Genomic DNA, 21773 nt, shown 5'->3' with positions numbered 1-21773 from the left:
GGCCCTGTCCGCCAACAAGCCCGCGTTGCTGCGCTCGCTGTTCACCGTGGGGGCTCTCTGTCGACACTTTGACTTCGACCAGGAGGACTTCAAAGGGGCCAACAAGGTGAGGAGGAAACCGTTCTGGGAGTGAGGGTTGTGTTTGAGACGTTGTGTTTGAGGCGTTGTGTTTGAGACGTTGTGTTTGAGACGTTGTGTTTGAGGCGTTGTGTTGGAGACGCGTTAACAGAACGGTTTGTAAACGAGCGCTTCCTCGACAGGTGGTCATAAAGGACAAGGTGTTGGAGCTTCTGTTGTACTTCACCAAGCATGAAGATGAGGAGGTCCAGACCAAGGCTATCATCGGGCTGGGTGAGTCAGCGTCACCCTGGGTTACCGTCACCCTGGGTCACCACACCCCAGAGTATCTCGCTGATGAAGAGCCTCGGAGTCGTGAATGAGTTCCTCTGCTTCTGCTGATGTTCCTTCTCTCTCCTCTCTTTCCCCCCCCCTCCCTCTCCCTTCACCCCCTCTCCTCATTCTCTCTCTCTCTCACTCTCTCTCCTCTCCTACCGCCCCTCCTCTCTCTCTCCTTTCATCCCCCCCTCCTTCTCTGTTTTCTCCCTCTCTTTCTCTTCTCTCCCTCTTTCCAGGCTTCCAGTTCATCATGTACCCAGACCTGATGTTCTTCCAGGATGTAAAGACCCTGTACAACGGCATCCTGTCTGACCCCAGCAGCTCAGTCAACCTGAAGATCCAGGTGCTGAAGAACCTGCAGAACTACCTGCAGGAGGAGGACTCCCGCATGCAGGAGGCCGACCGGGAGTGTGAGTCGCACACACACACACACACCCTACCCCCACACTCCGCACACACACACACCCCCCCCCTCCCCCCACACACACACCACACCATCGATACACCGTAACAGAGGCTGATTGGGCGCTCCAGTATCTTAACCCTCCGTGTGTGTGTGTGTTTTCTCCAGGGAAGAAGCTGTCCAAGAAGGAGGATCTGAAGGAGATGGGAGACATCTCATCAGGCATGAGCAGCTCCATCATGCAGCTCTACCTGAAGCAGGTTCTGGAAGCTTTCTTCCACACCCAGTCCAACGTCAGGCACTTTGCCCTCAGCGTCATCGCCCTCACCCTCAACCAGGGCCTCATCCACCCCGTGCAGGTAGCACACACACACACACACACACACACACACACACACACACAGTCACTCACAGACACACACAATACAGATGCTCACTCACTCAAACACACACACACACACACACGGAAGGGTCAATGGTTCCTGCTGATGAGTATGGGTAACCCTTGCGTTCCAGTGCGTGCCCTACCTGATCGCGATGGGAACGGACCCGGAGCCCACCATGAGGAACAAGTCGGACCAGCAGCTGGTGGAGATCGACAAGAAGTACACAGGCTTCATCCATGTGAGTGGCCCGGTGCAGGTGTGCCTGTATACCTGTGTGTGTATACCTGTGTGTGTATACCTGTGTGTGTATACCTGTGTGTGTATACCTGTGTGTGTATGTGTGCACGTGTGTAAACCTGTGTGTGTATACCTGTGTGTGTGTGTGTATGTGTGTGCGCGTGTGTAAACCTGTGTGTGTATACCTGTGTGTGTGTGTATACCTGTGTGTGTGTGTGTGTGTGTGTGTGTATGTGTGCGCGTGTGTAAACCTGTGTGTGTATACCTGTGTGTGTGTGTATGTGTGCGCGTGTGTAAACCTGTGTGTGTATACCTGTGTGTGTATACATGTGTGTGTGTATGTGTGCGCGTGTGTAAACCTGTGTGTGTATACCTGTGTGTGTGTATGTGTGCGCGTGTGTAAACCTGTGTGTGTATACCTGTGTGTGTGTATGTGTGCGCGTGTGTAAACCTGTGTGTGTACACCTGTGTGTAAACCTGTGTGTGTAAACCTGTGTGTGTAAACCTGTGTGTGTATACCTGTGTGTGTGCAGATGAAGGCGGTGGCAGGGATGAAGATGGCCTACCAGGTTCAGCAGGCCATCATGGCGTCACGGAGCGGGGTGATCCGAGGCTTCAGGCAGGATGAGACCACCTCGGCGCTCTGCTCACACCTGTTCTCCATGGTCCGAACGAACCGCCAGTACCGCCGAGCCTTCCTCAGCTCACTGCTCAGCCTGTTCGACGACAGCTCTGTGAGTCCCCCTCTCCCACTCTCTCTCCCTCTCTCTCTCCCACTCCCCTTCTCTTTCTCACACTCTCTCTCTCCCACTCTCCCACTCCCCTTCTCTTTCTCACACTCTCTCTCTCCCACTCTCCCACTCCCCCTCTCTTTCTCACACTCTCTCTCTCCATCTCTCTCCCAGTCCCCCTCTCTCTCTCCCACTCTCTCCCTTGTCACCCCATGCCATTCTTGTCCTCCCATGGAGGCTCTTCCTGTGTGAGAGGTGTGTGGTGTGTGACCCGTGGCTGCTGTATCCCCCTGCAGAAGACGGAGGTGAACATGCTGCTGTTCATCGCAGACAACCTGGCCTGCTTCCCCTTCCAGAGCCAGGAGGAGCCTCTGTTCATCATGCACCACATAGACATCACCCTGTCTGTGTCGGGCAGCAACCTGCTGCAGTCCTTCAAAGAGGTAGGACTCACACACACACCACACACACCACACACACACACATGTTGATTTTGATCTGACGTGCCTGACATCATTGTGTTTGGGAGGCTTTATTGTTACACGGCATGTCACCGCAGCTGACTGTCGAAATGAAATGAAAAGGGGAATGAACGAAAATGAAATGCCATCGAAAAATTAGATTTTTACGACCCTGTCTGTCAAAACCGTGGACGACGATCAAGTCTCGTCCCGACCTCTAACCTGTCTCCCTCCCTCCCTCCCTCTCCAGTCCCTCCTCAAAGAGCCCGTCCGCCGGGAGAAAGACAAGAAGAAGAAGAAGAAGAAGAAGGAGCGCGAGAGGAAGTACGGCTCGGAGGACGAGCGTGGCGGCGGCAGCTCGTCCAGCTCCTCGTCCAGCTCCTCGTCCTCCTCCTCCGAGGACGAGGCGGCGCGCCGGCCCAGGAAGGGGCCCCGGGGCCAGCCCGGCTCCGGCTCCGACTCGGACCTGGAGGTGGAGGATGTGGACAAGGTGCTGCAGCGCCTGCCCGAGAACCCCGCCCCCCTGCTGGACTTTGCCAACGCCTCGCAGGGCATCCTGCTGCTGCTGGTGCTCAAACAGCACCTGAAGAACCTGTACGGCTTCTCCGACAGGTAGGGGACGCGCTTGCACACCACACACACACACACACTGCATCGCACACCCTCCGTACAGCCACACACTCATCACACACCACTCACACAGCCATGACACACGAAACCCCACACCGTCTCCAAACCTCCTCGTCTCAGTGGAGTCCAGCCCGCTCTCTAAGGAGAAGGATCAGACTGTGACACCCTGACTGACCCCTCCCTCCCTCTCTCCCACCCTCCCTCTCTCCCTCCCTCCCTCCTCAGTAAAATCCAGAAGTACTCTCCGACGGAGTCTGCCAAGGTGTATGACAAGGCGGTGAACAGGAAGGCCAATGTGCACTTCAGCCCCAGGCAAACCCTGGACTTCCTGACCAGAGACCTGGCCAACGCCAACCTCACCTATGACATCAAGAGGAGGATCGTCAAGCAGTACCTGGACGTAGGTGTCTCTGCTGCGCTGCCCTTCACCCTCTCAGCTAAACCAGGGAGACGCCCTCTCCCTCACTCTCTCACCCTCACTCTGTTTCACCCCCACTCTCTCAACCTCACCCCCCACTCTCTCACCCTCACTCTCTCTCACCCTCACTCTCTCACCCCCACTCTCTCACCCTCACTCTCTCTCACCCTCACTCTCTCTCACCCTCACTCTCTCACCCCCACTCTTTCACCCTCACTCTCTCTCACCCTCACTCTCTCACCCTCACTCTCTATCACCCTCACTCTTTCACCCTCACTCTCTCACCCCCACTCTCTCACCCTCACTCTCACCTTCACTCTCTCTCACCCTCACTCTCTCACCCTCACTCCCTCACCCCTTCTCTCTCTCATTCTCGCTTTTACCCTCTCTCTCACCCCCACTCTCTCACTCACTTTCTCCCTCTCTCTTTCCCCCTTACTCATTCTTTCCCTTTCTCGCTCCTTCTTTCTCTCTTTACTTATTTTTTCCCTCCACACTCTCTCTCTCTCTCTCTCAGTTCAAGTTACTGATGGAGCACTTGGACCCAGACGAGGAAGACGAGGAGGGTGGGGAGGCGTCTGCCAACGCCAGAAACAAAGCCATCTCTGCTCTGCTGGGAGGCCCCAGTCCCAAGAACCACCACGCCGTGCCCGTCGACACGGACGATGACGAGAGTGACGGGGAGGAGAAGACCCCGGGGGTACGTGCTCGGGGGGGCAGGGGGGGCTGGCTGGTGGGGAACAGTAAGGGTGTGATGTTGGGAAGTCCCTGACACCATTCTCTCTCTTTGTCTCCTCCTCTTAACCGCACCTGCTGTTCTCTTGCGTTCTTCCTCTTCCTTTCTTGCTTTCTCTCCTCCTCCTCTCCATACTTCCTCCTCTCCTCCTCCTCCGCTCCTCTATTCTTCTTCTCTTCCTCTCTCCATACTTCCTCCTCTATTCTTCTTCTCTTCCTCTTCCGCTCCTCCACTCTTCCTCTTCCTCTCTTGCCTTCCTCTCCTCCTCCTCTCCAGGCATCCCGGCGGTCCAGGAAGGGGGGGGACTCGGCCGAAGCGTCAGGCCACATGAACGAGGCGGTGGGGGCCATGGACGTCATCGCCCTCTGCTGCCCCAAGTACAAAGACCGGCCGCAGATCGCCCGGGTCATCCAGAAGGTCTCCACGGGCTACAGCGTGCACTGGATGGCCGGCTCCTACTCCGGGCCCTGGGCGGAGGCCAAGAAACGAGACGGACGCAAACTGGTGCCTTGGGTGGACACCATCAAGGAGTCTGACATTATTTACAAGAAAATCGCCTTGACGAGTGGCCACAAGCTCACGAACAGAGTGGTGCAGACGTTACGGTCTCTATACGCAGCCAAGGAGGGAACCTCCAGCTAATCACCTCCACCTGTTCTCACACACACACACACACCTTTGCAGCCAAACTCGACATGGATCCAATATTTTGTAAAGACAGAGGACTCAAACACAGAGGACAGCTGAAATGGGAGATGGATGAGGACTGACTAGGGCAGAGCGAGTGTTGTGATACGTTGATCTGCGAGGAACTGTAAATCGGATCCCAGGACATGTTTAAGTTAAACAGATAAAACACCAGAAGGAAATGTTTTGAAAAACATTGTGTGGGAGCTCCTTCGCTGTTGTGCAGCAACTCGGTTGTTTGGTTTTTACTCCCACTGTATAATAGTTTAACTAAAAAAACAAAACAAAACAACATGTTTATATCTCTGACAAAAGTTCTGTTTAAAAAATAATAATAAACAAAGTGAATGTTGGAAATTTAGTCTGTTGATGTTCTTAATAAAGTGTTCTTGGAGTTTAACCTAGCAGCGGATGAATTTCTTTAGCTTTGCTCAGTTTCCAGGAAGCTTCTTTTAAAATAATCAATTTTGTTTTACTCTCTTGGTTTGTTTTACCCATGCTGTACAATGGAGTCTCTTGGAAATAATTTATTCTGTTGAAAGCAAAGCATGCAGTATAGGTGGCCGATATGCAGGGGACAGTTTTGTAAATGTAGATTTTGATGTAACGGTCATCTGAGAAAGAGAAAGGGTTCCCCAGCACTTCTGGCGGAGCAAATACTGCAATAAATTTTTTTTACTTCTCTTTGTTACTTGTCTTGTTTGCGTTTGAGTTTGTTTTAGTTGGATAGAACAGCCAGCTTCAACTAACGTCCACTTAGTCTGTTATTTTAGTCCTTTTTATTATTTGTATTTGTTTTACAGTTTGTCTTGTTCTGTTTTGGGTAAATTCAGCCCTTTGATAAGAAATTGCAGAGGGACATTTGAAGTTGGTGCCACATTATATTGGGCCAGTGTATGTTGTAACTCCATCTGAGCTGAGTTAAAATTATAGGCAAGATTTCTATGAGGTGGGATATGTTGGTTCAAGAATTTCCTGTAGTTAACGAGTGTATCAGACTACTAAAATTGTCTCAAACACCAACAACAGGTAAAGGCCTTAAAATCCAGTCTCTTGGACGCTTGACCTTCTCATATAAACCTCTGGCGCCATCTAGCGAACACGCACTTGAAGCACAACCAACCAACCTGGCCGGATGTGCGTCTCCATTCATGACCTTTCACCCTTCAACTCAAGGCATGAGGCTGGCGGGCTGTAGCATTAGTTTGTTTACGAAAGTCTGAAAACATTAGCTAGGAGTTGTGCTCGTTAATACAGTTGTAAAGTCGCTTAACACAACATCACCGGACGGCACTGTCAGCAGGGTAAGATGGCATGATATGAGTTACGAGTCCAAGTTTGTGACGTTATTCGCATTCCCTTAGCCATTATTGCTAGCTAGCCGGCTGTGCTAATCTTCTATGAATATGAACTGAGCGCGCGTTTTGTACTACCAGGGCAGATAGTCAACCAAGTTAGGGCATTGTTTGTATTTTTTGAGTATCCAGCCAGCAAACTAAAGTTTAAATGACAATACGAAAAAATGCCTTCTCATATACGCTCACAAAAGTCTGGACACTTAGCAACAGGCGAACATAGTGAGCTTAGCTAGCTTGCTACTAGCTTAGCATCCTAGCTAGCCAACTTAGGGAACCTAGCTAGACTAACCATCAGATAATTCTTAAACAACGCTTAAAAAAAGATAAACTGTCTGCTTGGATACGGCCTTGTAATTGCCTTGTGGAAAGACACGTCTGTTTCTCCACAGACATCGGCTTGAGCTGAAGCAATGCCGTCTAGCGTCGGACCGAGCAGTCCAGCCGCTGCTCTTGCCGAAGCTTTGGAGAGCTCTAGCCGGCTGATCGATAGACATCTTCAGGAGGATCGCTGCTTCCCAGACCTGTCAGAACTCCTCAATGTTCCTTCTCACAGTAAGTCTAGACTGTGTCCTCAGGCAGCACACCAGTGACTTTGCATCATATGACATGTCAGACGCTTTTATCCGAAGCGACATACAAATACCGTTCACAGAGAGAACACTAGATAGCGAATCAAGGATGAGAAGAGCATAGTCCTTCACCGCGTGATATGTGGTAATCAAGTCACGTTCTGTATTTTACCAAGCAGAGTGTAAAAACGACTCTCCTTTCTCAGCGTTGATGTGGTCATTTTACAAAATCGTATTTCAAAAAGTCAGCTCACGCGTACCGATTTCTTGTCCCGCAGACATGCCCTCCCTGTCTGGGGTATCCGACATGGACTACCCGCTCCAAGGACCGGGGCTTATTAGCGTACCGAACCTCCCAGAGCTTAGTGCGGTACGCAGGGTGCCCCTTCCACCTGAGCTGGTGGAGCAATTCAGCCGTATCCTTTGAGCAGATTTGAACAGCGCTGCAAGGAGTCCTAACTCGATGAAGCATGGCTCTCTTCATCTGTGGTACTACTTGTGAAAGTCGCCTGTTTTGCACTTTCGTACAATCGGATGTAATGTTGTGATCTGCACGAATACAAGTTACTTCAAGCGTCCCTGAGTCGGAAAATACCTTGACCAGCTTCATAGATATGCAGTGCAACTGCATGATGGGAGTTTTCCCCGAGATCTGCCGGGCATGGCTCACCATCGACAACGACATCTTCATGTGGAACTATGAAGATGGGTGAGTATTCAGGATTAAATGTTCCAGTTCCTCCTGTCTCTCTGCGGCCGTGGACCAGATGAAGAGAGCTCTGACACACTGTGACTGGTGTTTGTCTGTCTCTCTGACTGCAGGGGTGATGTGGCGTACTTTGATGGACTGAGTGAAACCATTCTCTCAGTAGGCCTGGTGAAACCCAAACCAGGTACAGAAGCCCTCACATTGCAATTTGACATGTCATTCATTTTGCAGGGTGCTTTTATCCAACACGGCATAGAAATAATGCATGTAGACAGTACCCACAGCAGGAAATCAAGTGTCAGAAGTGCATAGTTCGAACAGTGTTTAGTGAGTGAGTCTAAGAGCGCTCTGCACAGGCACAGTGCTCATGTTTAGAGTGATGCACCACCAGCCTACACTGTGTCCTGGTGGTCTTGTGTCCTCCAGGTATTTTCCAGCCACATATCCACTTCCTGTTGGTCTTGGCCACCCCGGTGGATGTGGTGATCCTGGGACTGAGCTTCCCCAAGGCTCAGGCAGGTGAGTAGAGATGCTGCCCCTTACCTGCCCTCCTCCACACCTGCCATCCTCCACACCTACCCTCCTCCTAGACGATTAGGGCCTTGGCCGTCATCACCCTCTGTTGGCTTATGTGAAATCTCTCCTCCCCCCCTCTCCCGACAGGCCTGAACGACAGCATGTCCGGTGGGATGCAGCTGCTGCCCGACCCCCTGTACTCCATCCCCACAGACAACACCTACCTGCTGGCCATCACCTCCACCGACCTGGGCCGCATCTTCCTGGCGGGCAAGGACGGCTGCCTGTACGAGGTGGCCTACCAGGCGGAGGCGGGCTGGTTCAGCCAGCGCTGCAGGAAGATCAACCACTCCAAGAGCAGCCTGTCCTTCCTGGTCCCCTCCCTGCTCCAGTTCTCCTTCTCTGAGGACGGTAAGGAACCGTCCCTCTACCCTGCCTCACTCCCTCTACCCTGCCTCACTCCCTCTACCCTGCCTCACTCCCTCTACCCTGCCTCACTCCCTCTACCCTGCCCCAGTCCCTCTACCCTGCCCCAGTCCCTCTACCCTGCCCCAGTCCCTCTACCCTGCCCCAGTCCCTCTACCCTGCCCCAGTCCCTCTACCCTGCCCCAGTCCCTTTACCCTGCCCCAGTCCCACTACCCTGCCCCAGTCCCTCTACCCTGCCTCACTCCCTCTACCCTGCCCCAGTCCCTCTACCCTGCCTCAGTCCCTCTACCCTGCCCCAGTCCCTCTACCCTGCCCCACTCCCCAGACTCTAATCACGTCCTTGTTGTTTTTGTTTGTTGTTGACTTCCTCAGATCCCATTGTGCAGATCGCCATCGACAACTCCCGCAACGTTCTGTTCACGCGGTCTGAGAAGGGAGTCCTGCAGGTACAGCTGTCATCCCCTGGGCGCACACATTTCTCTCTGCACCACATGGTCGTACTTTATCTGAATCTCCATAAAGATAAAGATGGTAGTATTATAAAAATGAATAATCCTACTATCAGTAGTAGTAGTAATAGAATCTGTGTTCTGTGGTTGTTGCCGTTTCAGGTGTACGACCTGGGTTCAGACGGCCAGGGCATGAGTCGAGTAGCGGCCATGTCACTCAACTCCATCGTGGCCGCGGCCGGGAACATCGCCAGGTGGCTGTCCTGTCTTCACATCCTCTCTCCTCAACCCAACACCTCAGCCGCCCTCTAGAGACAGTGGCTCACGTTTCCCCCTCTCCGTCTCTCCCAGGACCATCGATCGCTCCGTCTTCAAGCCCATCGTCCAGATCTCCGTGATCGACAGGTCCGAGTCGTCAGACTGCCACCTGCTCGCTGTCACTCACGCAGGTAAGAGAAGGCCGCGCTCCGAATCCTGCGCTCTCCGTTCCAACCCGACCCGGTTCTTCACCATCTTCCTCTCCCTCCCTCTCTCTCTCTCTCTCTCTCTCTCCCTCTCCCGTGTGCAGGGGTGCGGCTGTACTTCAGCACCGCCCCCTTCGCCCTGCCCCACCAGAAGCAGGCGGCCGGGCGGCCCAGCCTGCTGGCTCTGGTCCACGTCCGGCTCCCCCCCGGTTTCTCCGCTTCCTCCACCATGCAGAAGCCTGCCAAGGTGCACAAGGCTCTCCACAGCAAAGGTAGACCTCACACTCCGTCAGTCCTCCTCACCTGCTCGCTCACCTCTCCTCCTCTCTCACTCCTCCAGCTGTTTCTACATTTACATTTAGTCATTTAGCAGACGCTCTTATCCAGAGCGACTTACAGTAAGTACAGGGACATTCCCCCCGAGGCAAGTAGGGTGAAGTGCCTTGCCCAAGGACACAACGTCATTTGGCACGGGCGGGAATTGAACTGGCAACCTTCAGATTACTAGCCCGACTCCCTAACCGCTTAGCCACCTGACTCAGATGTTCCCCCCCCCCCCCTCAGGAGTGCTGCTGATGGCGGCTGCGGACACGGAGGACAGTGACATCCTGTGGTGCGTCAACCACGACTCGTTCCCCTTCAAGAAGCCCCTGATGGAGGCCCAGGTAGGAACATCCGGGCCCCTGCTTTTCAGATTATTTATTTTTTATTAAAAAAAAAAAAAGGTTTTGGGGGGGGAAAGTTTTACAAAAAACTTTTGCATTATTGATGAGGACTGTATTATACTCTACTGGGCTTTTTTCTAGGCTTCACTGTTCTCCCCGCCTCTCTCTCCTCTTCTCTCCTCTCCTTTCACTGTGTGTGAAAAAGCAACAAAAAGAGACCATACTTCTTTACTTTAACTTGAGTGAAAAAGTGTATTCGGCACTTCAACGTTTACCAGAGTCTTTTTAAACACGAGTATCTGTACTTCTACTTGAGTGAAGGATTGTGTGTACTTTTGCCATCTCTGGTATGCATACACATGTTGTGTGTGTGTGTGTTTACGTGTGTGTGTTTACCTGTGTGTGTGTGTTCCTCCAGACGATGTCGGCTGTGGATGGCCACTCCTGGGCTCTGTGTGCCATCAGCGAGGAGCCCGCCCCCCGTATCTGCACCCCCCTGAACAGGGACCACATCCCCCTCACAGACCCCCCCGTGGTGGTGCAGCAGCACAGCGTTCCTCCACAGAAGTTCGTCCTCCTCTCAGCCAAGGTAACCGCGGCGACCATTACCGTTCTCAAGCTTCCACAGGGCTTGATAACAAGCCGTTCATTTGAATCAGGTGTGTTGGAGCTGGGAAACATCTAGAACACGCAGGACTGCGGCCCCGGGGGAGCAGGTCTATTCCCCTGTGCTGAAAGAGATGTTGTGTTTCCAGGGCAGTCACATCTTTCACAAGCTGAGGCCTGTGGACCAGCTGCGCCACCTGCTGGTGAGCGGCGCCGGAGGGGAGAGCGACGAGATGGAGCGCTTCTTCAAGCTGCACAGGGTGAGTCTACGCTCTCTCTATCTCTCTCTCTCTCTCTCTCTTGCCATACACACACACTCACACCTGTGGACACACACACACACACTCACACCTGTGGACACACACACACTCACGTGTAGTGACGTGGCTGTGCTGTCCCCAGGAGGAGCAGGCGTGTGCCACAGCTCTGATCCTGGCCTGCTCCAGCGCTGCCTGTGACAGGGAGGTGTCCCTCTGGGCCACCAGAGCCTTCTTCAGGTACCACACACACACACACACACACACCACCAGAGCCTTCTTCAGGTACCACACACACACACACACCACCAGAGCCTTCTTCAGGTACCACACACACACACACACCACCAGAGCCTTCTTCAGGTACCACACACACACACACACCACCAGAGCCTTCTTCAGGTACCACACACACACACACACACACACACACACACACACACACACACCACCAGAGCCTTCTTCAGGTACCACACACACACACACACACACACACACACACACACACCACCACCAGAGCCTTCTTCAGGTACCACACACACACACACACACACACACACACCACCAGAGCCTTCTTCAGGTACCACACACACACACACACACACACACACACACACCACCAGAGCCTTCTTCAGGTACCACACACACACACACACACACACACACACACACACACACCGCCACCAGAGCCTTCTTCAGGTACCACACACACACACACACACACACACACACACACACACACACACACCGCCACCAGAGCCTTCTTCAGGTACCACACACACACCACTCGAGCCTTCTTCAGGTACCACACACACACACCTACAGTTATATACACACACCTACAGCTATACACACACACACACCACTAGAGCCTTCTTCAGGTACCACACACACACACCTACAGCTATACACACACACACACAGCTATACACACACACACCTACAGCTATACACACACACCTACAGCTATACACATAAACAGCTATGCACACACACCTGCACGCTCTGTGTCGTCATGGTGTGTGTGTGTATCAGGTACGGTGGAGAGGCTCAGATGAGGTTTCCCACCGCCCTCTCAGCTCCCAGCAACGTTGGTCCTCTCATGGGTTCTCCTGTCCCAGGTAGGAACCACCACGCTACACACACACACACACATCTTCATTCATCATTGCATGCCTCTGAAAACATCTTACTCGAAGATTCCTCCCAACGCACTCATCATTCAGCTCCCGTCTGTGGTGTTTTGTGTTTGTTGTTGTTTGTGTTTGTTGTTGTTTGTTGTTGTTGTTCTTCTAGGATCCCCTGTTCCTGTGGGCAGTCCCTTCCATAACCCCAGCTTCCTAGCCACGCCTGCCCCAGGTACACCTGCACCCTCTCCCCCCTCCCCCCCCAACCCTGCCCCAGGTACACCTGCACCCTCTCTCCCCCCCCAACCCTGGCGTCAGCACATTAGTAGGGTGAAGGCTGTCCAGTAATGTGTGTGTGTGTGTGTTAGGTATGATGCCTCCCAGTATGTCCACGCCCTTCATCTCGGCCCTGCCCATGCCGTCAGGCTCCGCCCCCATGTCGTCAGGCCCGGAGGTGGTGTTCTCTGGGAAGCACAACGGCATCAGCATCTACTTCACCCGTGTCCTGGGGTCAGTCCCTTCCACCTTTGACCCCAACCTCTTTTTCTATACATTTAGCAGACGTTCGTAGCCAAAAGCAACATGCATATAGGAAAGTACAGCAGATATTCTAGGATCAGAAGTGCATGGTTCTAGTAGTATTTTGATGGTCAGAATCCTGCAATGGTCTGGAGTTAAAGTAACCACATCTCAGCTACCAGACACAGTGTAAAGTAACCACATCTCAGCTACCAGACACAGTGTAAAGTAACCTTGTAACATTTCATTTACAATATTAAACCGTACGGCGTAGCAAAACGTCCTAGACTCCCATCACAGTTCAACCTCACTAGCTCATGTTGCTAGTGGGCCATCAGTTGTCGGGGTGCACATTCCTGATCCGATGACGTGAGTGAAGTGTGTGATGGTGTGTCTGAATCCTGCTCCCTCAGGAACATCTGGGATGGTAGTCTGGCTGTGGAGAAGACGGTCTCTAAAGGAGACCAGACTGTCAGCATGGTGGGTATCAGCAGGACGCTGTCACCTCTGCTGTTAGAGATGTGGATCTGGAGTGAGTCTGCCATACCTGTCTGACTCACCCTGGCACTGGATATCTGGCTTTCTCTGTCTCCCCTCCCTTCCCTTCCCCTCTCTCCCTCTCCCCTCCCTTCTCCTCTCCTTCCCCTCTCTCCCTCTCCCCTCCCTTCTCCTCTCCTTCCCCTCTCTCCCTCTCCCCTCCCTTCTCCTCTCCTTCCCCTCTCTCTCTCTCTCTCTCTCTCTCTCTCTCTCTATCTCTCCCCTCCCTTCTCCTCTCCTTCCCCTCTCTCTCTCTCCCCTCCCTTCTCCTCTCCTTCCCCTCTCTCCCCTCCCCTCTCCCCTCCCATCTCCTCTCCCTCCTCCCCTCTCCTTTCCCTCTCCTCCCCCTCTCTCTCTCTCTCTCTCTCTCTCTCTCTCTCTCTGTCTCCCCCTCAGTTGGATAGTACAGTCAGCTCCTCAGATCTGGAGTCGGTGCTTCTGGAGCTACGAGGCCTCAAGGACTTCCTGGACAAGAACGCCCAGTTCAGCCCCTCCTCTCTGGGGGCCCCCAGGTAACCCCCTCCTCTCCTGGTAACCCCCCTCCAGGCCACCAGGCCTCACATCCACATCAGCCTCTGTAGCGTGACTGTGAGGTGCCTCCCTGCCGTGCTAAGGGCCCCCCTGTCCCCCTGGTCCTCTGCCCCCCACAGCTTCAGCTCCCCGGCCCACCTGCAGCAGCGTCTGCTGGGCTTCATGCGTCCGGACGGGGCCACCTCGCAGCAGGTCCAGCAGGAGCTCCAGAGGAAGTACCACAGTACGTATCTGGTCCCAGACCAGCTTTCCACCTGGTACCAGACCAGCTTTCCACCTGGTCCCAGACCAGCTTTCCACCTGGTCCCAGACCAGCCTTCCACCTGGTCCCAGACTAGCCTTACACCTGGTCCCAGACTAGCCTTACACCTGGTCCCAGACCAGCCTTACACCTGGTCCCAGACCAGCCTTACACCTGGTCCCAGACCAGCCTTCCACCTGGTCCCAGACCAGCCTTCCACCTGGTCCCAGACTAGCCTTACACCTGGTCCCAGACCAGCCTTACACCTGGTCCCAGACTAGCCTTACACCTGGTCCCAGACTAGCCTTACACCTGGTCCCAGACTAGCCTTACACCTGGTCCCAGACTAGCCTTACACCTGGTCCCAGACCAGCCTTCCACTTCCCACATCTAGAGGAAAACACCACAGCATGTGGCGTTGTGTCTGATTTAAGGTTCTTGACTCCCCTCCCCCAGCCGAGGCCCAGGCCTATGAGAAGATCTCCCTGCAGGGCATCCAGCAGCTGGTGCATCGCTCCTGTCAGACCCTGGCCCTCTGGAAGCTTCTGTGTGACCACCAGTTCAGCCTGGTCCTGTCTGAACTGCCCAAGGTAAACCCTCCCCCCCCACCCCCTCCCCACCAATGGGAGTGAATAGTAGGGCCCCAGAAAAAAAACTTGTATGTCTGTAGTATGTGTACTTACGTTTGTGTGTGTGTGTGTGCAGGATCTCCAGGAGCAGATGAAAGCTGTGAGCTTCAGGGACCTGGTGACCCGGGGTCGGGAGCTGACCGGCGCCCTCATCACTGCCCTGGTCAGCGTCTACATCAAGGACAGCGCCTCGGTGGACGCAGTCAGCAGCCACCTGCGGGACGTCTGCCCCCTGCTGTACAGCAGCGACGACAGCGTCTGCGCCAAGGTGGGCACACACACATACACAGACAGACACACGCCCACACACAGACACAACATGCACACAGACACGCACACACATGAACGTTCCGTCTTCCTCTTGTCTGTTCTCTTTCACTCCCTCCCTCCCTCACCTCCACACTCTCCTTCCCTCCCCCCCTCTCTCCCTCCCCAGGCTAATGAGCTGCTGCAGGGATCCAGGCAGGTGCAGAACAAGGCTGATAAGGAGCGCACTCTGAGAGAGTCTCTGCGTCTCTACCAGCAGATCAGCTACCACACTGACCTGACCCTGGTGTGCTCCCAGTACAGGCAGGGTAGGAGCGCACACACACACACGTGCTCTCTCACTCAGTCACACATACACTCTCGCATTCATACACACACACGTGTTCTCTCTCATTCACTCACCCATACACTCTCCTCCCTGACACACACACACGCTTGCACTTTTGCTCACTCTCTCACTCAATACCTGGTGTGTGTGTGTGTGTGTGTCAGTGCGTTTCTACGAGGGCGTTCTGGAGCTGGGCCTGACGGCAGCAGAGAAGAAGGACCCCCAGAGGCTCGGCCCTCACTTCTACAAGAACGGAGAACCAGAGGAGGACCAGGCGGGCCAGCAGGCCTTCCAGGAGAGGTACCTGCCGGGGAGGGGACGTACTGGGGAGAGAGGCCTGGTTCTGGGTACCTGAGAAGGGGTACATACGTGTGGAGTGGGGTAGATAGGTGTGGAGAGGGGGTACTTGGGTGTGGAGAGGGGGTACTTGGGTGTGGAGAGGGGTATCAAGTCTTGGGAACATTCCTCCCTCCCTGGTATTCTCCCTGTTGACTGCCCCCCTCCCTCCCCCCACCCCCCTCCCTCCCCCCACCCCCCTCCCTCCCCCCACCCCCCTCCCTCCCCCCACCCCCCTCCCTCCCCCCTCCAGGCTGTCGTGTTACAAGTGCATCACAGACACCATGCAGGAGCTGGTGACCCAGAGCAAGGCTGCTCCCCAGTCCCCCAGCGTCCCCAAGCAGCCTGGGCCCCCAGTCATGACCTCCGACCCCAACATGCTCAGCAACGAGGATGCCACCGCCCACGTGAGGGGAGCGGGAGGGGGAGGGGGAGGGGGGAAGAAGGATGCTCTGTCATAGGTCAGGACTTCTACAGGTTGTCTTCTGTCCATGGACATTCTCAGTAACCCCCTCTCTCTTTCCCTTCCTCCTTCCCCCTCTCCCTCCCTCCCCTCTCCCTCCCTCCCTCTCCTCCCCCTCTCCCTCCCTCCCTCTCCTCCCCCTCTCCCTCCCTCCCTCTCCTCCCCCTCTCCCTTCCTCTCCCTCTCCTCTCCCTCCCCTCTCCCTCCCTCCCTCTCCTCCCCCTCTCCCTTCCTCTCCCTCCCTCCCTCTCTCCCTTTTCCTCCTGGTAGTTGGAGCAGATGCTTAGCCTGGCCCAGAGGTCCCATGATGAGCTGTTCCACATAGCCCTGTACAACTGGCTGATCCAGGCCGACCTCACAGACAAGCTGCTGGAGGTGGGACCCCTCTCTTCTTCTCTCCACTCTGACCCGATAACATGATAACCTGGCAAACTGATACATGACCTACACATGGAGGACTCATTGTTTCTCACCTACGCTCTCCCTCTCTCCTTCTCTTTCTCTCTCCTTCTCTTTCTCCCCTCTCTCTCCTTCTCTTTCTCTCTCTCTCCCTCTTTCTCTCTCCCCTCTCTCCTTCTCTTTCTCTCTCTCCCTCTTTCTCTCTCCCCTTTCTCTTTCTCTCTCTCTCCCTCTTTCTCTCTCCCCTCTCTCCTTCTCTCTCTCTCTCCCTCTTTCTCTCTCTCTCTCTCTCCCTCTTTCTCTCTCCCCTCTCTCCTTCTCTCTCTCTCTCTCCCTCTTTCTCTCTCCCCTCTCTCCTTCTCTCTCTCTCTCTCCCTCTTTCTCTCTCCCCTCTCTCCTTCTCTCTCTCTCTCTCCCTCTTTCTCTCTCCCCTCTCTCCTTCTCTTTCTCTCTCTCCCTCTTTCTCTCTCCCCTCTCTCCTTCTCTTTCTCTCTCTCTCTCCCTCTTTCTCTCTCCCCTCTCTCCTTCTCTTTCTCTCTCTCTCTCCCTCTTTCTCTCTCCCCTCTCTCTTTCTCTCTCTCTCCCTCTTTCTCTCTCCCCTCTCTCTTTCTCTCTCTCTCCCTCTTTCTCTCTCCCCTCTCTCCTTCTCTCTCTCTCTCTCCCTCTTTCTCTCTCCCCTCTCTCCTTCTCTCTCTCTCTCTCCCTCTTTCTCTCTCCCCTCTCTCCTTCTCTCTCTCTCTCTCCCTCTTTCTCTCTCCCCTCTCTCCTTCTCTCTCTCTCTCTCCCTCTTTCTCTCTCCCCTCTCTCCTTCTCTCTCTCTCTCTCCCTCTTTCTCTCTCCCCTCTCTCTTTCTCTCTCTCTCCCTCTTTCTCTCTCCCCTCTCTCCTTCTCTCTCTCTCTCTCCCTCTTTCTCTCTCCCCTCTCTCCTTCTCTCTCTCTCTCTCTCTCCCTCTTTCTCTCTCCCCTCTCTCCTTCTCTCTCTCTCTCCCTCTTTCTCTCTCCCCTCTCTCCTTCTCTCTCTCTCTCTCCCTCTTTCTCTCTCCCCTCTCTCCTTCTCTCTCTCTCTCTCCCTCTTTCTCTCTCCCCTCTCTCCTTCTCTCTCTCTCTCTCCCTCTTTCTCTCTCCCCTCTCTCCTTCTCTTTCTCTCTCTCCTTCTCTTTCTCTCTCCCCTCTCTCCTTCTCTTTCTCTCTCTCCCTCTTTCTCTCTCCCCTCTCTCTTCCTCATCATCCATCTCTTTGTTCTCCCCCCCAGGTGAACTCCCCCTACCTGGAGGAGCACCTGATGCGTGTGGTGAAGCAGGACCAGGGCCAGGTGAGGAACATGGACATGCTGTGGCGCTACTACGAGAAGAGCCGCAGCTTCGGCAAGGCTGCCCACGTCCTGGCGCGCCTGGCTGACATGCACAGGTACACACACACGTACACACACACACATACACACACACACACACGCTAAAGGGTTTATACAGAATAAAAACATGCACATGTATTACAAAATGTTCCACTTATAGTGTGTGTGTGTGTGTGTTTGTGTGTGCAGTACGGAGATCTCTCTGAAGCAGAGGCTGGAGTACATCTCCAGAGCCATCCTGTCTGCCAAGAGCTCCTCCTGCATCTCCACCCAGGGAGCCAACGGGGAGTTCCTCCACGAGCTGGAGGAGAAGATGGAGGTGAGGAGGAGGAGAGGGAGAGGAGGAGGAGGAGAGGGAGAGAGGAGGAGAGGGAGAGAGGAGGAGAGGGAGAGAGGAGGGGTGGAGGAGCAGAGGAGGGGTGGAGGAGGAGAGGAGGGGTGGAGGAGAAGAGGGAGAGGAGGGGTGGAGCAGGAGAGGAGGGGTGGAGGAGGAGAGGGAGAGGAGTGGAGGGGTGGAGGAGGAGAGGAGGGGTGGAGGAGGGGTGTTGTGGAGGGGGAGGAGGGTTAGGGGTTATGCCTGTGTGCGTTTGCTCATGCTTGTGTGTGTGTGTGTGTGTGTGTCAGGTGGTGAGGATCCAGCTCCAGATCCAGGACACCCTCAGCAGGCAGTACTCCCACCACCCCTCCGTGCAGGGCGCCGTCGCCCAGCTCGACTCCCAGCTCATGGACATCACCAAGGTAACGGCACAGGAAGCACCGCTTGATTGACAAGTCAGCCTGTCGTGTGTTCCGGGGGGGTGGGGGCGACTCGTAGTGAGAGACTGACCCCTAACCTCTGCCCTTGTGTCCAGCTGTATGGGGAGTTTGCGGACCACTTCAGGTTGTCTGAATGCAAGCTGGCCATCATCCACTGTGCTGGTCACTCTGACCCCATCCTGGTCCACTCCCTGTGGCAGGAGATCATGGAGAAAGGTAGGCTTCTCCCCCTTTAGGAGCATCGTGATTGGCTGTGTGCTCCTGTACTGCGTTATGATTGGCCGTGTGTTCCTCTCCTGCGTTCTGATTGGTGGTGTGCTCCACTCCTGCGTTCTGATTGGTGGCGTGCTCCTGTGTTGCAGAGCTGGGCGACAGCTTGGCCATGAGCCCAGCGGACAGGATGAGAGCTCTGAGTCTCAAACTGGTCTCACTGGGGAAGGTCTACGCTGGCACGCCCAGATACTTCCCCCTAGGTAAGCCGTCACTACCACAGGTGTGTCTCCCCCACCCCCTCACCTCCATCTCTCATACCCCCCCACGCCCCGCCTCCAGGCCCCTGGTCCCTCCAGAGACTCCTGGTGGGGCCTGGAGGTCTTGGAAAGCAGCTCTTGTGTGTCTTTCTGAGGAGAGGAACCAGGATGTTCAAGCTGTAATTGCTTAATTGTTCTCCTACGCCAGTGACCTGTTTGAGCTTGTTCACCCGGGGTCTGGAGAGGATTGATTTACGCACACACAGACATTTACATGTGCCCTCAAGGGCACGAACACACCTCCACACAACACAAAGCAAGAAATCTCTTTTGTCATTCTTGAAAACGGTAAGAGTGAACGTATCTCACTTCCTCCTCCCTCACTGACTCCATTTCCCAGAATTCCTGGTGAAGTTCCTAGAGCAGGAAGTGTGTCGTCTGAACTGGGACGTGGGCTTCGTGACCTTCACCATGCAGGAGATCGGAGTCCAGCTGCCCCACCTGCTGGAGGTCTACGACCAGCTCTTCAAGACACGGGTACACGCCCCAATACGCTCAATACAGCCAATAACATGCACCGTAATGCATCACATGGTCACCCCAGCCAATAACATGCACCGTAATGCATCCAGTCACCCACCTTGGGTGTCCATGAACATGAACTCTAAGGCTCATGGGTAATCAATCTACGTGTCTCATCATTCCGTGTGTGTGTGTGTGTGTGCGGTTCTGTTGTGGTCTCCAGGACCCGTGCTGGCAGAGGCTGCAAAAGCCTCTCCACCTGGTGGAGTGCATCCACATCCTGCTGTCTGGCTACGTGGACGAGCCCGGCAAGGTGCCCACCTACGACAGGTAACTTCCTCCTACGGGACCCTAGACTTCACGAGGTTGTGACTGAGAGGGGGACTCTGTCCAGGGGAACTGTGATAGTAGTGCTGTAGGGTGGAGTCAGGTGGCTGAGCGGTTAGGGAAGCGGGGTACTAATCAGAAGGTTGCCAGTTCGATTCCCGGCCGTGCCAAATGACGTTGTGTCCTTGGGCAAGGCACTTCACCCTACTTGCCTCTGGGAGAATGTCCCTGTACTTACTGTAAGTCGCTCTGGATAAGAGCGTCTGCTAAATGACTAAATTTAAATGTTTTGTTGTGCTGTTTTGTTAGAGGGTGTGTGTGTGTGTGTGTCTGTGAGAGGGAGGGAGTGGGTGTGCCAGAGGGGTGTCTCCACCCTCCCTCTACCCCTTTCCCTCCCCCCCTCACCTTCACCCTCCTCACCGTCTCCTCCCCTTCCTCTTCTCCAGGCGCCGGTTCACCAACGTGTGTCTGGACAACATCTGTGGCTACTTGGTGGAGCTGCAGTCTCTGAGCCCCAACTCCGCCCTGCAGCACACCATCGGCAACTTCAAAGCCCTGCAGGCCAAGCTGGAGAAGGTTCACTGAACCTCCCCTGTGAGGGAGAGAGAGGAGGGGGGGGAAACTCCCCTGTGAGGGAGAGAGGGGAGGGGGGGACAACTGACTCTTCAGCTGTTTAACACCTGAACACGGATCAAACCGGCTCAAACTTGTACGGTCCAGAGCTACAAACACGACCTAAATGATTCTGTCTCGAGTGTGTCCTGTGTCTTTGGCCTGGCTGTGTGTTTGCCCGGGCTTTAGCTGTGGGTTTAGTATCTGTCTGAAGAGGAGAACGTGAAGGCCGTCTCTGACGCTGCTGCAGTGGCCTCTAGTGGACACCTGAGGAACTACATGAGTGACCACCGCCAGCAGTTTTTTTTTTTTTTTTTTTTACACAACCTGACTGACTTCACACAATTTTTAACTTATTATACACATACATGCATTTGTTGTTTTTTGTGTGTGGAACAAAAAGTTATGATCCAATTAGTTTGGAAAACAATCATCAACAGAACACACGGTGAACGTGATTGGTTGCAGACGTGTACTCCCGTCAGAACGTTAGCCAATGAGAGTAGAGAGACGCTCGAGTAGAATCTACGCTGTCAAACCAACGTTATGAAATACTCTCCGCAGCTGGACAGAACGTGGGTCAGAGACACCCTGTCGGCCTGTCACACTCTGGAATCTGTGTCTGGACTGAACACACTGTCCAAGCGTGTGACCTGCACTCATGTTATTCCCTCCAAAGCACCAATTAATTTTCCTCCCTCCCTCCACTCCTTGTTGTGTTTCAACCTTGCCTACTGACATCTGTTCACAAACATGTGGGTAATTATGTCCCCTTCAGTCCCCGTGAGCCTGAATCCTCTCTGCTGATCCAGGCCCAGTCCTAGAGCCAGGTCTGTCTGTTTCCGATCCCCCCTCTGTCTTTGTGAAGCTGGATCACAAACGCTGTAGACACAGCTGTACTGTTGGCCCTGCTCAAGGCATATTCCAAAATCTCAACCTTAACTCGACCACAAACATGAAAGTATTCTTTTTTTTCTTGAACACGAATCGGTGTGCGAGTCTGTAGAAACACAGAGTTTGGATGAATGTCGTTATGATTAGGATTATGTATGTTGTGTTTTGGTGAAGCGAGCCTCGATCCAGCCTTGCGAGAGGGTGCTGTTTAAAATAGCTATACCTAAATAACGTGGCCTGCGGTTTTTTATAAAAGCGGTGTTTTTACATAGTTATTTCAAATTGTCTCTTGGTTTCTTTGTTTACAGTTTGTATTGCATACTATTAAATAACAAACAATAAAACATTTTGCAACCTGG

The 21773-nt window shown here is 54.0% G+C and overlaps 2 protein-coding genes across 3 annotated transcripts in view; both read left to right on the top strand.

Annotated features, from left to right (window-relative positions):
• LOC134033946 (nipped-B-like protein B) overlaps positions 1–5769 on the top strand; it is a 21322-nt gene extending 15553 nt beyond the window's left edge. Inside the window, 11 exon segments of the mRNA XM_062478234.1 lie at positions 1–106; positions 261–351; positions 633–806; positions 968–1158; positions 1316–1423; positions 1956–2156; positions 2450–2596; positions 2865–3226; positions 3470–3644; positions 4180–4362; positions 4675–5769. The exon segment at positions 1–106 is cut by the window's left edge and continues 49 nt beyond it. Of these exon segments, the coding sequence (XP_062334218.1) occupies positions 1–106; positions 261–351; positions 633–806; positions 968–1158; positions 1316–1423; positions 1956–2156; positions 2450–2596; positions 2865–3226; positions 3470–3644; positions 4180–4362; positions 4675–5040 (2104 nt within the window). The 3' untranslated portion in view covers positions 5041–5769.
• On the top strand, positions 4850–21773 carry nup155 (nucleoporin 155). Of its 2 annotated transcripts, none has more exons than XM_062477694.1 (35): positions 4850–4853; positions 6926–6995; positions 7291–7428; positions 7625–7721; positions 7835–7905; positions 8148–8240; positions 8385–8648; positions 9037–9110; positions 9276–9367; positions 9465–9562; positions 9682–9849; positions 10142–10242; positions 10661–10831; positions 10998–11108; positions 11251–11345; positions 12141–12226; positions 12402–12464; positions 12601–12742; positions 13165–13231; positions 13685–13800; positions 13939–14042; positions 14517–14650; positions 14766–14957; positions 15126–15264; positions 15449–15584; positions 15874–16027; positions 16354–16458; positions 17735–17889; positions 18023–18152; positions 18458–18571; positions 18685–18805; positions 18952–19062; positions 19460–19596; positions 19805–19911; positions 20355–21773. In XM_062477694.1, exons 3-35 carry the CDS (start codon positions 7293–7295, stop codon positions 20491–20493), a joined length of 4023 nt encoding a protein of 1340 aa, XP_062333678.1. In that variant the 5' UTR covers positions 4850–4853; positions 6926–6995; positions 7291–7292; the 3' UTR covers positions 20494–21773. The 2 variants fall into 2 exon arrangements, with proteins under 2 accessions (XP_062333678.1, XP_062333677.1); XM_062477693.1 differs by lacking the exon at positions 4850–4853 and adding an exon at positions 6227–6389 and having other exon boundaries at positions 6833–6995.

This window comes from Osmerus eperlanus, chromosome 14 (genome assembly GCF_963692335.1).
Source record: "Osmerus eperlanus chromosome 14, fOsmEpe2.1, whole genome shotgun sequence".
NCBI lineage: Eukaryota > Metazoa > Chordata > Actinopteri > Osmeriformes > Osmeridae > Osmerus > Osmerus eperlanus.
This window is presented reverse-complemented; position numbering and strand designations above follow the sequence as displayed.